The sequence below is a fragment of the Lipotes vexillifer genome, unplaced genomic scaffold, assembly GCF_000442215.2.
Source record: "Lipotes vexillifer unplaced genomic scaffold, Lipotes_vexillifer_v1.1 scaffold693, whole genome shotgun sequence".
Classification (NCBI taxonomy): Eukaryota; Metazoa; Chordata; class Mammalia; order Artiodactyla; family Lipotidae; genus Lipotes; species Lipotes vexillifer.
Window position 1 is genome coordinate 137460 of NW_006783500.1, and position 16018 is coordinate 153477.

The window sequence follows — 16018 nt, forward strand, 5'->3', positions numbered from 1 at the left end:
TTTCAGATCTAATTTTAAAAGACTCCCACTGCACAGCACATTATCCAGCTCTCAAATGCTGCACACAGTTGTGCATGGAGCGCTCTGTGGTATTTATTAAAAATAAGACACAAACCCTGCAAAGAGGTGCTGGGAATATCTCCACAGTGCGTACAGGTGCTGAACTGCTTGACTTCCACTGAGGCTATGGGGGCTCCTACTGGCAAATTCCAAGCACCACTCGGAAGAATGACCCCCGAGAGACAGCTTAATGCTTCCTACTGATCGCGAGTCTTCAGAGAACATCTCAAGGCAGAAAGGGACAATTTCTCAAAGGAAGTAAATAACCTTTAATGAAACAAATCTGTGTCGCAGCCATAACTAAGTATATGCCGCAGAGTCCTTTGCTAAGAGGCCCTTGGGAATTGCTTCCTGGTGATAGTTTCCAAGGGGAATGGGAGAGCTCTCATCACCGTCTCCTAATTCCTGCTCATTTCATGTTTCTAAGGGTAAATATATAGATGAGTGGAAAGGTCTGAGGGACAGGTTTATATTTTTCTGGATGGGTAATGATTTGTATATTCCGATATGAAGTTCAGACAGGTATAGACAGATGACCAAGAGACCCAGAGCCTTATGTAGCCATACTTTTTGTTGCCTGATCAAAAAATTTTTAACCCAAATATTTAGCATTAGGCCCACCAGCAATCTAGTGGACCTTTGCCTGGTGGCCCATCCTAGATGCTGCCTTGTCTCAGGCAACTATACGCCCTCATGCGGCCCCCACGGCCCCCAGGGGTGGCTGTCCGTCCATCACCTCCCACTTCTCACTGAGCTCCAGCCACAATGGCCATGTGTCTCTTCCTGGTACCAACCAAGCTCACTGGGTCTCAAGAACCTTTGCAATGCCTGCTCCCTGGCCTGGAGAGATCTGTGCCCACATCTTCTCATTGTAGCTTCTCTAATACTCAGGTTGACTTGAGTGTCCCACTCCTTAGAAAGACCCCCTTGGGCCACCCGATCTAAAGAAGCCCCCAATCTCTCTGTTTATATCCTTCATAATGCTATCTCTAGTTGACATTATCTTGTTTCTAAAAAATATGTTTGCATATTATTTTTCTCTGTCCACTGGAATATTAGCTTGACAGGAAGGAGGACACTGCCCATTTAGAGCCACACAGCATCCCTGGCATCTAGAACCGCGCTTGGACATGGTGGACACTGTGTAGACGTTTGCTGGGTGACTGAGCTCAGAATGCAGGGGATCTTTCACTCCTCTGCTCAGTCGGTCATGATGTTCTACACTTTTCTGTCCGGACTACTTCTACCTCCATCACGTTTGCTCTGAATCAACATAATTAGTGTCCCTCCTTCTCCACGGGCATGGGAGACCGTACTCTTACAGGCAGGGATCATGTTTTATCCATCTTTGGGTCCTTTGCACCTAAGGTCATGTTTGGCACATAATAAGTGCTCTGTCTGTGAATGAATTTTCTCACATAACATTTGAAAGTACAGAATATCAGTACAATATATCGTAGTACGCCACTGAAGTTTATAGAAGGAGTGGGAAATAATCTTTAGCTATCCATTTCCTCTAAGCGTATTCTCTATATGGTCAAGTCTTACCAGCTGATCAAACTACATTATAAGTTCAAATTTGTGCACCAGGTCAACAGTGACCTAAACAGGTCTCCAAGGGTCTACTAAAATGAACAAACATGCGAAGGCATTTCTGGGAGTGATACCACTTATCCGGAGATGCCTCCAATTAGGAAATACCCAAGGACCTCATGATAACATTGTTCAAAAGGGTATGCAGTCCTATATGAGGCAAGTAAGTCTACTTTAGGGCTTAATTTCTTCTTTAGGTTGGAGAGCAGCCCAGGTAACCTGATCTAGTTGAAATAATAAGGCTAATATTTAAGGCTGATGCTGCAATTAATGTCATTTTGTGAAGTCTGGCTTCTCATTCAAAGATTTCAGATTAGAAATGATAATATTTGTATACAAATAATGAATATTACAAATGTAAGTTGATGACAATGGACAAGGTTAACTAAATTTAATTGAAAAGTACTAATGAACGGTAAGCGCAATCTTCTCACAGTTGGGTGGTGTGGTACTCTGGGAAGTAGATACTTGCTCATTGTTCTGGGTTCCTTGCACACACTCCTGAACCTTGGAATCTCTGGCATGACAACTGCCTTTTGTACAATAACGAGGTGGCTGGGGGTCCCCAGAGAGCTTCAAGATGGGGGCTGGTGACCAGAAAGACAAAGGCGTGATGAGAAGGCCAGCCCCACCCTGGACCTCTGGGGAGGGAAAGGAGCCTGGAGATGGAGTTCCATCACCAGCAGCCAATGATTTAATCACTTATGTCTTTGGAGTAAAAGCTCCATGAAAATCTCTAAACCATGGGTACTGGAGAGTGTCCGGGTTGGTAAACATATGGGTGCTGGGAGGCGGGGCACCTGGCGGGGGCACGGAAACTGCATGTCACCCAGTCCTTGGCCCCAAATACCTGCCCTGTGTGCCTTTTCCATTTGGCTGCTGTTCTTGGATTACAGCTATAATATAATATAATACAATATAATATAATATAATATAAAATAATAAAGGTACAGCACTTTCTTGAGTTCTGTGTCATTCTAGTGAGGTGGGGAGTTATTGGAGCCCCCAAACTGTAGTCAGCCAGGCAGAAGTATGTTAGCCTGGGCACCTCACTGTGGCTGGCACCTGATGTCGAGGAGGGAAAGTCCTGTGGGATTAAGCCCTGAACCTGTGCGGTCTGTGCTAATACCAGTTGTTAGGGTCAGGATTGTATTGAGTTATTGAACACCAAGTTGGTGTCCGGAAAGTTGGCGAATTGGCTGGTGTGAGGAAAAACCGCCACACGTTAAGTGTCAGAAGTGTGAGTGAAAACAGCTAATCAGGTAGGTATACTTTCCCAGACTGAAATCCTGGTTCTTTCATTCACCATCTTTCTAACTTTGGACAAGTTTCTTAAGCCTTAGCTTATTTACTTCCTCATCCTTAAGAAGGATATTATAAAACTCATGTAGGATTAAATAAGACAATATTTATAGAGTTCAAGAGCAGTACCCATCACGTAGCAAGTCTCAATAAATATCAGCTCTTATTAATTAGAAGGACTGAAATGGCTCTAATGTTCTGTGGTCAATCAACCCAACAGGGTTCAATGGTCCTCAGATGGTCCAGTTAATGATATGGAGGCGACCACATGCACCAGAGTTTGAACACTTAGATGGAAAGAGAAACAGAAGAGTATACAACTGACAGGAAATAACCCAAGAGAACATAACTTCTACTAAAGGGCAGAGGAGATTAGAAGGTGTAGAAAATGATGCAGTGGAAGAGTATGTCTCTTGGAACCAAAGAGGGAGAACCTGGAGAGGTAGAAAAATGGGGTCTCAATCTTCAGTTCAGAGCCAGTGGCAGTCTGAGAGTCTCTGATACAGCTTTCCAACACATTAGCAGCTGAAGCTTCCTTTTAATAGGATGAACTCACAGATATATTAGAGTGGCCTTGGCTGTGTGGTTGATTTTAATAAAGGCTGCAATTTTGTTTTAACCAAAGAAGACACTGGTTATTTTCTTCTCATTAAAAAAATACACTTGTTGGCATTTTCAGGAGTGACTGTTATCTCATGTCAAAGGCATATATGCTCCATTCAGGGTGAAATATCCGTGCTGAGGTTTGCCTCTTTCGTCCTCTTGTGGAAATATTACACTGAAGGAGAACTGCTAAAATAGCAATTAAAAACTGACTTATATTTAGCATCAAATACAGATCCACGATTAACCACAGGCTGGTGTTTTCTGCTTCCCTGAAATGCACTGCAAGACTGAGAAGTATGGCCCTGTTACATATGTCTCTAGACAGAGTCACTGGGGCATCCAGAAAAGCCGCAGCTACAGGAAATTGGTTGGCCTCCTGACAGATCAGGCTCATCATCGTGATCTAGGCACCAGCCTTTGGTACGGTTTGCAACTTTCAGGTAGGTCATTTACGGAAGTTAGAAAAGGAGTGACTGTGAACTCAGTCTTCGAGGTTATTTCACACGTTCTCAATACTGAGGTCACGAGTGAATGAGTTGTGTTTGAATGTACAGAAATCAGAAAGCAGCGAGTCCAGGTAAATGAGGGCAGCTCATTAAATATCCCCAAATGTACTTGACTCTCCCAGTCGTAGGGCAGTGATTATGGCCCCCAGATGTATGTAGAAATGTTATTTCAACAGCATCTTAGGGGAGAGATGTAAATTGAACGCATAGGTATAAGGAAGAATTTTGTAATTCAAGATAAGCTTTTACCAATTTTCAAAGCAAACTCCTCAAATCAAGCAGAGATAAATCAACATGGTAGTGAAAGAGAGCATCTAATTAAAAAACAGTTGAACAGATTTTTTTTCTTCCCTTAGGTTACAGTTGTTTAAAATATGTTTTTCAAACCCAAGAATATAATGATTTTATGATTTCTCAAATCAACAATATTTGGAAATGCCCTGGTTCTGGCTCCAGTGCAGGGGTGGAGGGGTAGGCAGGTCAGGAGGGGAAGTTCTGCAGTCTTTGGGAATCAGCTCGTGGGCCTCTATCACCTTGTGTCCAAACACTAACATTTGGTCTGCAGGGCTCGCTAGGTGATGGCTGTAGTAGCTTTGGTCTGTTTCAGCTGGAGAGAGCAACACAGGGGTGCTTCCAGAAAGCACTCCCTGCGCTGCAGGCACAGCCAGGCTACCAGTCTTCTCTGGATCCTTTCTTGAATGCTCAAGACTTCTAAAAGTGTTGGGTGTGTATTTGGCATGTTCAGAGTAGCCAAATCTTACAGATACATGGAGTCTTGAGAGAGGTTCGCTACATTTCCAAACTCACAACAGTTGTCATGGACAGATGAGGGAGATGCTACTTCTTTGTCCATGTTGCCACGGTAAATTAGGCACAACAAGGGAAATCCAGGGTTCACTTTACATTTTGCTTTATCGTTTAACCCCTGACATCAATCATTTTTTTATGGGCCTATTAAGCAGGCCTAGAAAGGGCCCCAGCAGCCACGTGCTACGGCCTGCCGCCGTCAGGCAGGTGACCTCGGTTCCTCTGTGTAGGTTACATCTTACTGACCTCATCCTCAAGACCCACGTTTGAACATGTTTCACTATTTCACTGCTTCATCTGGACCATGAATCAAACCATTACACGTACCTCAAAAAAAAGACTGAAAAGTGCATAGTTATCCTAAATGTAAGTACAAATCTTGTTTTTGTTCTAATGGGGATTCATTATATATTTATCCGTGAAATTTTCTTCCAAAGCAATAGATTCACTAGAGGTCAAATATCCAAATGAAGAAAAGGCCTGAAGAGGTAACTAAACTCCAGCCACACCTAAACCATGTCACACTAAATCTGTAAGGTCACAGTTGACAGGCTCAAAGGTGGCTAAGTTACAGACGACGACGTCGTCTTCAGAACCATGCGTTACACCAAGACCTGAATGGATCCGAGACAGGAAGAGAAAGATTAAAGGACTAAGTTATGCTGATGTATCCGTAGCTGAGAACAGCTATCAAAGGGCAGCAGGCGTCTGGGAAAGAATCTGCTTTTTAGCTTAGGAGCCAGAAATACATTGGCATTGCCTCTGGAATTGGAATAAAACCAATTTTAAATTGGTTTTAAAGCCTGGAATGGAACGTTCCTGCAGTCATCCGTGAACCAACCTTATCCTGTAGAAGCTGAGTGAGCCCTGGCCAAACCATCTGCCTTGTGAATGGTTTTGTTTGGGTCCCTCATAGGACAGGAAGTTCTTGTGCCATAATTCCACATCGAGTTACAGTGTTTTGTGGTGTAGCTTGAGCAGGGAATTAAAAAAGAGGAAAAACCTCCAGAGGAAAATCAAGTGTCTTCACTGATGCACCCGAGGGGCTGGGTGGACCCGCAGAGCTGGGTGGGCCCGCCGGGGGGCTGGATGGACCCTCAAGGCTGGGCGTTGGCGCCCACTTTCCTCCACGCCCCTCTGGCAGAAGAGGGGCAGCCGGACAAACACACTGCGTTAGTGAAGGCCAAACAAGATGTTTCAAGGTTGATGTAACTTAGAATTGCACTAGATTCACCGCGGCAACCGCAGGGCTTCACGCACAGCCCCATGTCCATAACGTCTGGTTGAAGGAACAGTGGCTCCGGAAACGTGCATGTGTGTGGGGAGCCCTCCCGCCTCCCTGTGCCCAGGACGCGCGCCACTCACACCGCACTGGAAAGAAAGATGGGCTCCTCTTGGGTTCCTCTTACAGTCCCCGTGGAGGGGGTTTCTCCACTTCCTCCTTAAGGAACAGGGGTTAGGGAGGAAACTAAAGGTGCTCAACAATTCCCAACTCCTGAAACAAAATGGCAAACCAGATGCTGATGAAGAGCTTAGTCTAAACTAGCTTGTAAATAAAAACCCCACTTTCTCAGACTGGAAATAGTTGAAATTAAGTAAACCTCACCGAGAACTTTCAGCATTTGGATTTGAATGGCTACCAAAGAAGTGGGAAGGAAAAAAGAGCAAGAAAACCAAACGTAGCTGTTGAATAATAGCAGCAACTACAACATCAACAATAACAACAAGCTTTTGTATACAGGGTTTTCTTTTTCTTTCCCCAAAGGAATAACATTATATTTCTTAAAAATAGGCCAAATTCTTCAAAAATGTCAGTGTTGGGAAAGACAGAGAAAGGCTGACGAACGGTTCTAGATGAATGAGACCAAAGAAGCGTGATGACCAGACACAGTTGTGACCCAGACTGGGTCCCACCCTGGAGGGAAAATGCTACAAATGACATTATTGGGTCAACTGGCAAAACCGCGATACAACCAGCAGATTAGTTAAGGTATTGTGTTAAAGTCCAATTTATGGAAGGTGAGGTAAAAGAATGTCCTTATTTTGGAAAACCCACACTGAAATATTTAGGAATAAAGGGCCATGATGTAGACAACTTACTTAAAAAATTAATCGATTAATTGAAAATTGAGATATAATTGACTAAGGTTTTCAATTTTATGATCCACTTTTAAGTATATTACTTGGAGGTGCCAGATCTTAACTCTGGAATGTTTTATAATTTCAGGCTGGTACCCAGGTGAATGGAATCTCTTTGAAAGGACAGCAGCCAGGGAGCTGCAGGGATGTGATATTTATTCGGGGACTGTAGGGTGGGGACTCAAATTTCAGAGGATAAACACTTTACCAGGTCTAACAGTTACAGTGCATAAACATACTTGTAATTATTCTTGAGGCATGCTCATTAACATGCTTTACCCGGACAACTACACTTATACGTCCCAGCAGATCAAGAGCATAAAAGGGGTATTGCTTACACTGTAGAGCAAAAAGGGGTCTTTACACTTAGCGAAATCAATGCTCCCAAACTCAGGGCGACACTCGAGAACCATGTATTCCAGCATAACTTAACCTGACACAAGTTGGTATTTTAGAGCCAGACCATCTGGCTCAAATCCCAGCTCCACCACTAACTACCTGCATGACTTTCAGCGACTCACTTCACCTCTCTGTGCCCCAATTTCTTCATCTTAAAATGCGGATAATAAAAATACCTACCTCATCATGTTATGAAGAGGATTAAATGAGTCAGCACGTTCAAAACACGAGATTGCTGGCCCATGGTGAATAATCCATGAATGTTAGCTTTTAACATTAACTAAATGCTGCGATACCAGAAACAGACGAAGAAAAGGATGCGGTGTCATAAATCTAGGTATCCAGGACTTTGATATTCACCTATAACACAGAAGGGCTTCCGGGCAAATCTCAGTCTTCCTTGCCATCCTCTGTACCGGCAACAGCAGCCTGCAGACCAGATTCGAATGATGAACTCCAAACCAAAGACAACGATCATCACAAACTCCTAAAACATCAAATGAGGCACATGTCAGAGAGAGGTATTACGGATCAAACCACAGCAGCAAGCTCTGTGGATATTTCCGGACATGCAGGCACTTCATCTAAAATATCTGGTTGTTAAAGTCTGAAGTTAACATCGCCTTTTCTCCAAATCAAGCTAAACCCGTAGAACATCGGAATTGTATTTCCTATCATGGAATGCTATTGTATTTCCTATCATGCACATTGTATTTCCTATCATGGAATGCTATTCCTCTTCAAGTCTCTAAAGCTTTGCAAGTTTAGGAGTCTGTTTTAATTCTAAATATGCAGGCTGAATTACAGATCCCCTTGTCTGGAATACACAGTCCCTCGAGATTGGTTCCAGGACCCCATGGACACCAAAATCCTCAGATGTTCGAGTCCCTTATATAAAATAGAGTAGTGTTTACATAAAACCTACACACATCCTTCCAAATACTTTAAGTCATTTCTAGATTACTTATAATACCTAATACAGTGTAAATGATTTGTAAATAGTTGCTGGCATGCAGTTCGAGTTTTGTTTCTTGGAACTTTCTGGAATTTTTTTTCAAATATTTTCGATCTACGGTTGGTTGCATCTGTGGATGTGGAACTTGCAGATAAGGAGAGCTGACTGTATAGTGCAATTGACCTTAGAACCTGGTAACATGTGAAATATCTGAAATGAAAGAGCGAACCCTGAAAACACAGCTTCACAGTTTCACAGAAAACAGACCCTCATTTTGCTGCAAGGAGTGACATAATCCCTGAGCCCTTAAGAGTTGTTTTCAGAGAAGGAGAAGTTGGTATTTAGGAGGATACTGAGTTCTTTTGTTACAATGTCAAAATCTCCTTACAAGACAGCAAGTTTTGACAGGGTTACTGTGTGTGGCACATACATCCTTTGCCAGAAATGAGACCCTGAAGCCTCTGGATCTGAAGCTTGTTAATTATTAGGCTGCCCTTTGGTGAGAGCTGCCTAGAAAATAACACTTGCTCCAGCAGGAGGGCTTTGAGATTATCTAGGAAGAGTTGTGAGTTGAACCCTGGGAAAGGTCAACTAAAGAGGCTCATTAAATGTGGGTCACAGACTGAGAAACCACTGGACTCTGTCAGAAGAAAGCACCTCTGGAGCAGACCTGTCACAGTCACCTTGTTGCCCCTCTATAGGGGCAGGCACTGAGTTTATCACTTTTGATTTGTTTTCCTTTAAAAATATTTCCCTCTCTTGGGCTTCCCTGGTGGTGAAGTGGTTGAGAGTCCGCCTGCCGATGCAGGGGACACGGGTTCGTGCCCCGGTCCGGGAAGATCCCATATACCGCGGAGCGGCTGGGCCCGTGAGCCATGGCCGCTGAGCCTGCACATCCGGAGCCTGTGCTCTGCAACGGGAGAGGCCACAACAGTGAGAGGCCCGCGTATTGCCAAAAAAAAAAAAATTTCCCTCTCTTGTTTTGTTTTTTTCTGAATCTCTCTCTTGTTTTTAAACAAGGGTTGAGTCAGCATTTATGATGTAGAACAATATTTATTACTTGATTTTTGTTATAATTGCTTAATTATAAAAGTGATACATGGTTTTTATTAAAGTCTCTAAACATCACAGACGTGTTGAGTGTACAAAGTAGTCCTAAGCCACTCCCCATCCTCCCACGTCCCAAGATAAAAACTGTTATCAAATTTAGAAAAATGGCATTTTTGTTTCAAGTTTCAGGCAAATGTCTGTTTCTTCAGTTAGAGCACGTGATGATACACTGCACTTCTGAAATGCCTAGTAGAGATACATCATTCTCTCCTTCTGTTATTTTGCACTAAGTAACCCACAAATATTTCTCATCATGGGAAATAAATCTCCAATATCATGGCTGCTTACTTACACTGACTTAAAACTACCCGCGGGCTAAATCTCCGCAGATGACTTTATGCAGATAACTAAAGCCATGGTCAACGCACACTCATTCATGATATCAGGGTTTTGTTTTGTTTTGCTTTTAGTTTTGAGTATATATCTAGGTAGCTGAGTTTATTCATTCATTAAGGTGGCTGAAGCGCCACGTTAGGAAGAGCTGGGAGTGAACCCTGGGGAGGCCAGGCTTGGTTTAATCCTTCTCCTTCCTCATACAGAGCCTGCTGAGGCCCCAGGTACCCAGCAGCTGTGTGTCCAGTGCACATTTAATGGCAGGGCCATTTTATCCCGGCTGCCACCTCCTACTTGAGCCAGGAAGTCTGGCACTCCACTTGTGGGGTCCTATTATCAGGGATAGCTAAGAAAATCCCCAATGTGGCCTGAGCAACTGGCACTACAGTAGAATGATTTTACTTTTTCATGGGAATAGCTGCTACCAGCCAATGTATGGCCAATAATCTTTAGATATTGAATAAAGAATATTAGAATAAAGTAATATTCTATTACTTTAGGAAGGTAGGCCCTCACTGCATCATTTCTATGTTGTATCCTGAGGCAGATAAATTACATCTACAAATTCTTTATTCAGGGTCCCTTGTTCAGGAATATTGCCTCTTGAATTTTTTTTTTTTAATTATGTTGGGAAAAATCCTTCATTTCCAAATAAAGCAAGAGGAAGCTGTAACTGGATTTCACCACAGGGTCACAGTTTCTGCCTTGGAGAAGTAAGACTAGGGTCAGAATTCTCTCCTACTTGAGCATTCCTTAGTATTCGTTATGAGGGCCTGACTTTAGACTTAGCGAGCGATAACCTCAAACTCCCTGGTCACCGAGTGAGCAGCAGGGAGGTGTCTGTGCAGCATTTCCCTCAGGCCCGGAGCTATAGGGCGTGGGGATGCTCCCTCCCAAGACTTGAGCTGATTCGATTGGGAGCAAAAGCATGAAAACCACTTTGACCAGATTCTGTCTGTTTCCTGAAATTTCCATCTTATTTCAATTAAAAGGAACAAAGTGCCATTGAGAAAGAGGGGGGAAAGGATTCCAAATCTGACAGTCAGACCTGGTGGGGAATGGAATTGTGAGAAGAGCACCTCTTCTCTTTTTTCATTTCCCCACTTTGTTGTGGTATAATTGACAAATGGAAGTTCTGTATATGTGAGCTGTACCATGCGATGTTTTGATGTACGTAGACATTGTGAAGTGTTTACCATAATCAAGCTAATTAACATATCCATCACCTCACATAGGTAACTTTTTTTTTTTTTTTTTTTTTTTGGTGAGAACACTTAAAATTTAATCTCTTAGCAAATTTCCAGGACACACTAACACTACTGTTAACTATAGTCACCAGGCTGTATGTTAGGTCTCCAGGACTTATTCACCCTGCATAATTGAAACTTGGTGCCCTTTGTCCAGTATCCCTCCTTCCTGCCTACCTTCCAGTCCCTGGCAATCATTCTACTTTCTGTTTTTATGAGTTTGACTTTTTATATTCCACATGTAAGTGAGAACATGCAGTATTTGTGTTTCTCTGTCAGACTTATTTCACTTAGCATAACGTCCTCCAAATTCATCCATGTTATTGCAAATGGCAGGATTTCTTTTTTAAGGCTGACTAATACTCCCGTCTCTGTCTGTCTATCTATCTACCTATCTCACATCTTCTTTATTCGTTTGTCCACTGATGGACACTAAGGTTGTTTCCACATCTTGGCTATTGTGAACAATGCTGCAATGAACATGAGGGTGCAGATATCTCTCTGAGATCCTGACCTCACTTCCTTTGGATACAGGACCAGAAGTGGGTTGCTGGTAGCTCTATTTTTAATTTCCTGAGGAACCTCCATACTGTTCTTCGTAGTGGCTGCATCAATTTACATTTCCACCAACAGTGCACGAAGGTTCCCTTTTCTCCACACCCTCTCCAGCACTTGTTATCTTTTATATTTTTGATAATAGCCATTCTAACACATATGAGGTGATACCTCATTGTGTTTTTTTTCTTAATTAATTTTTAGTTGCTTTACAATGTTGTGTTAGTTTCAGGTGTACAGCAAAGTTAATCAGTTATACATGTACATATATCCACTCTTTTTCAGATTCTTTTCCCATATAGGTCATTACAGAGTTTTGAGTAGAGTTCCCTGTGCTACACAGTAGGTTCTTATTAGTTATCTATTTTATACAGAGTAGTGTGTATATGTCAATCCCAATCTTCATCGTGGTTTTGATTTACATTTCTGATGATTAGTGATGTTGGACACCTTTTCATAATACCTGTTGCCCATTTTTAAATCAGGTTATTTTATTTTATTTTTTGCTATTGAGTTATGGAAGGTCCATATATGTTTGGATATTAACTTCTTATCAGATGTTTGGTGTGAAAATGTCTTCTCCCATCCCAGAGGTTGTGTCTTCACTCTGTTGATCGTTTCCTTTTATGTACAGAAGATTTTAAGTTAGATGCAATCCCACGTATTTATTTTTGTTTTTTGTGATTTTGGAGTCATATAAAAAAACCCAAAGGACAAATTCTGTATGATATCACTTATGAGCGGAATCTGAAAAATAAAACTAACTAGTGGATATAACAATAAACAGGCTCACCAATATGGAGAACAAATTAGTGGTTACCAATGAGGAGAGGGATGCGGGGAGGGGCAAGATAGGGGTAGGGGATTAAGAGGCACAAACTACTAAGTATAAAATAAATAAGCTACCAGGATATACAGTACAACACAGGGAATAGAGCCAATATTTTATAATAACTATAAAGGGACTATAACCTTCAAAATTGTGAATCATTATGTTGTACACCTGAAACTTATATAATATTGTACATCAACTGTTCCTTAATTAAAAAACAAAAAAAAACATTGCCCAGACCAATGTCAAGAAGCTCCTTCCCTATGTCAGACAGAGAAAGACAAATATCATATGATATCATTTATATGTGGAATCTAAAAAAAGGGTACAAATGAACTTATCTTAAAAGAGAAATAGAGTTACAGATGTAGAAAATAAACTTATGGTTACCCGGGGGTAAGGGGGTGGGGAGGGATAAATTGGAAGAATTGGGATTGACATATACACACTACTATATATAAGATAACCAATAAGGACCTACTGTATAGCACAGGGAACTCTACTCAGTACTCTGTAATGGCCTATATGGGAAAAGAGCCTTAAAAAGAGTGGATATATGTATATGTATAATAGATTCACTTTGCTGTACACTTAAAACTAACAATGTTGTAAATCAACTATACTCAATAAAAACTAAAAAAAAAAGAAGCTCCTTCCCTATGTTTTCTTCTAATAGTATTATAGTTTCAAGTCTTTCATCCATTTTGAGTTGACTTTTGTATGTGGTGTGAGATAAGGGTCCAATTTCATTCTTCTGCATATGGATATTCAATTTTCCCATTCACGATAAAAACTCTCAGCAAGTCAGAAATAGAGGTTTACTATCTCAAATTGATAAACAGAATCTACAAAACCCTTACAGCTAATGTCATACTTAATGATGAAAGACTGAAAGCTTTTCTCCAAAAATCAAGAACACAGAAAGATGTTAGTTTCATCACTCCTATTCAACATAGTTACATAATATAGTCACTGCAATAAGACAAGTAAAAGAAATAAAAGGCATACAACTGGAAAGACAGACATAAAATAGTCTATATTTGCAGATGCATGACTGTCTACACAGAAAATCTCAAGGAATCTACCAAAAGACTCTTAGAAATAATCAGTGAGTTCAGTAAGGTTGCAAGATACAAGATCAATATACAAAAACCAATCAGATGTCTGCATACTAACAGTAAGGATGTGGAAGCCAAAATTAAAAGCACAATATTATTTACGATCATTCCAAAGAAATTAAATGTTTAGCTATGCACTTAACAAACCTGTACAGGGTACACAGGCTGAAAATTATAAAATGTTGGTTAAAGAAAGCAGATGAGACCTAAGTAAATGGAAATACCATGTTCATGAATTGGAAGATTCAACATAATAAAGATGTCAGCTCTTCCCAAATTGATGTGTAGGTTTAATGAAATTCCTATCAAACTCCTAGCAAGTTTTTTCTTTTTTTTGGTAGACATAAAGAAACTTATTCTAAAGTTGATGTGGAAAGGCACAGGCCCTAGAATAGCTAAAAATAATCCTGAAAAAAGAGAATGAAGTGGGAAGAATCACTGTATCTGATATTAAGGCCTGCTATGTAGCTCTAAAAATCAGGACTGTGTGGTCTTGGCAGAGGGACAGACACATAGAGAATGATGGAGCACAACAGAGAACCTAGAAATACACCCAGACAAATATGCTCCATGGATTACCTGATAAAGGTACATAAGTAATTCAAAGGAAGAAGAAATAGCCCTTCAACAATCAGTGCTGGGACAACTGGATATCCATATACAATAAAATGAACCTCTATCTATATCTCACACTTCATACAAAAATTGATTCAAAATGGATCATGGGCTTAAGTGTTAAAACTATACAACTTTTAGTAAAAAACATAAGAGAAAAATTTTAGGAATTGAGCTAAGCAAAGAGTTCTTTGACTTTACACCGAAAGCATAAGTAAGGAAAGGAAAAACTGATAAACTGGACTTCATCAAAAGTAGAGAGGACCACTCCCTCTTGCGAGAGCACAAGAATCACAACTAACTGCTGAACAATCATTGACAGAAAGACACTGGAACTCACCAAAAAAGACATCCCACATCCAAAGACAAAGGAGAAGCCACTATGAGATGGTAGGAGGGGCACAATCACAATAAAATCAAATCTCATAACTGCTGGGTGGGTGACTCACAAACTGGAGAACACTTAAACCACAGAAGTCCACCCACTGGAGTGAGGGTTCTGAGCCCCACGTCAGGCTTCCAAACCTGGGGGTCCAGCAACGGGAGGAGGAATTCCTAGAGAATCAGACTTTAAAGGCTGGTGGGATTTGATTGCAGGACTTTGACAGGACTGTGGGAAACAGAGACTCCACTCATGGAGGGCACACACAAAGTAGTGTGCGCATCGGGACCCAGGGGAAGGAGCAGTGACCCGAGGGGAGACTGAACCAGACCTATCTGCTAGTGTTGGAGGGTCTCCTGCAGAGGTGGGGGGTGGCTCTGTCTCACCGTGAGGACAAGGACACTGGCAGCAGAAGTTCTGGGAAGTACTCCTTGGCATGAGCCCTCCGAGAGTCGGCCATTAGCCCCACCAAAGAGCCTGGGTAGGTTCCAGTGTTGGGTTGCCTCAGACCAAACAACCAACAGGGAGGGAACTCAGCCCCACCCATCAGCAGTCAAGCAGAGTAAAGTTTTACTGAGCTGTGCCCACCAGAGCAACACCCAGCTCTACCTACCACCAGTCCCTCCCCATCAGGAAACTTGCACAAGCCTCTTAGATAGCCTCATCCACCAGAAGGCAGACAGCAGAAGCAAGAAGAACTACAATCCTGCAGCCTGTGGAACAAAAACCACATTCACAGAAAGACAGACAGGATGACAAGGCAGAGGGCTATGTACTAGATAAAGGAACAAGATAAAACCCCAGAAAAACAACTAAATGAAGTGGAGATAGGAAACCTTCCAGAAAAAGAATTCAGAATAATGATAGTGAAGATGTTCCAGGACCTTGGAAAAAGAATGGAGGCAAAGATGGAGTAGATGCAAGAAATGCTTAACAAAGACCTAGAAGAATTAAAGAACAAACAAACAGAGATGAACAATACAACAACTGAAATGAAAACTACACTAGAAGAAACCAATAGCAGAATACCTGAGGCAGAAGAATGGATAAGTGACCTGGAAGACAGAATGGTGGAATTCATTGCTGTGGAACAGAAAAAAGAAGAAAGAATGAAAAGAAATGAATACAGCCTAAGAGACCTCTGGGACAACATTAAACGCAAAAACATTTGCATTATAGGGGTCCCAGAAGGAGGAGAGAGAGAGAAAGGACCTGAGAAAATATTTGAAGAGATTACAGTCGAAAACTTCCCTAACATGGGAAAGGAAATAGCCACCCAATCCAGGAAGGGCAGAGAGTCCCAGGCAGGATAAACCCAAGGAGAAACACACCGAAACACATAATAATCATGTTGGCAAAAATTAAAGACAAAGAAAAATTATTGAAAGCAGCAAGGGAAACAAGACAAATAACATACTAGGGAACTCCTATAAGGTTAACAGCTGATTTCTCAGCAGGA

At 41.6% G+C, this 16018-nt stretch overlaps 1 protein-coding gene across 1 annotated transcript in view; it reads right to left on the bottom strand.

Moving 5' to 3' along the window:
- Window positions 1–16018, bottom strand: part of LOC103086918 (potassium voltage-gated channel subfamily KQT member 5-like) — a 564354-nt gene that overhangs the window by 127865 nt on the left and 420471 nt on the right. The window contains exon 3 of the mRNA XM_007456126.1: window positions 7773–7899. Coding sequence (XP_007456188.1) covers window positions 7773–7899 — 127 coding nt within the window. The remainder of the gene's footprint in view (window positions 1–7772; window positions 7900–16018) is intronic.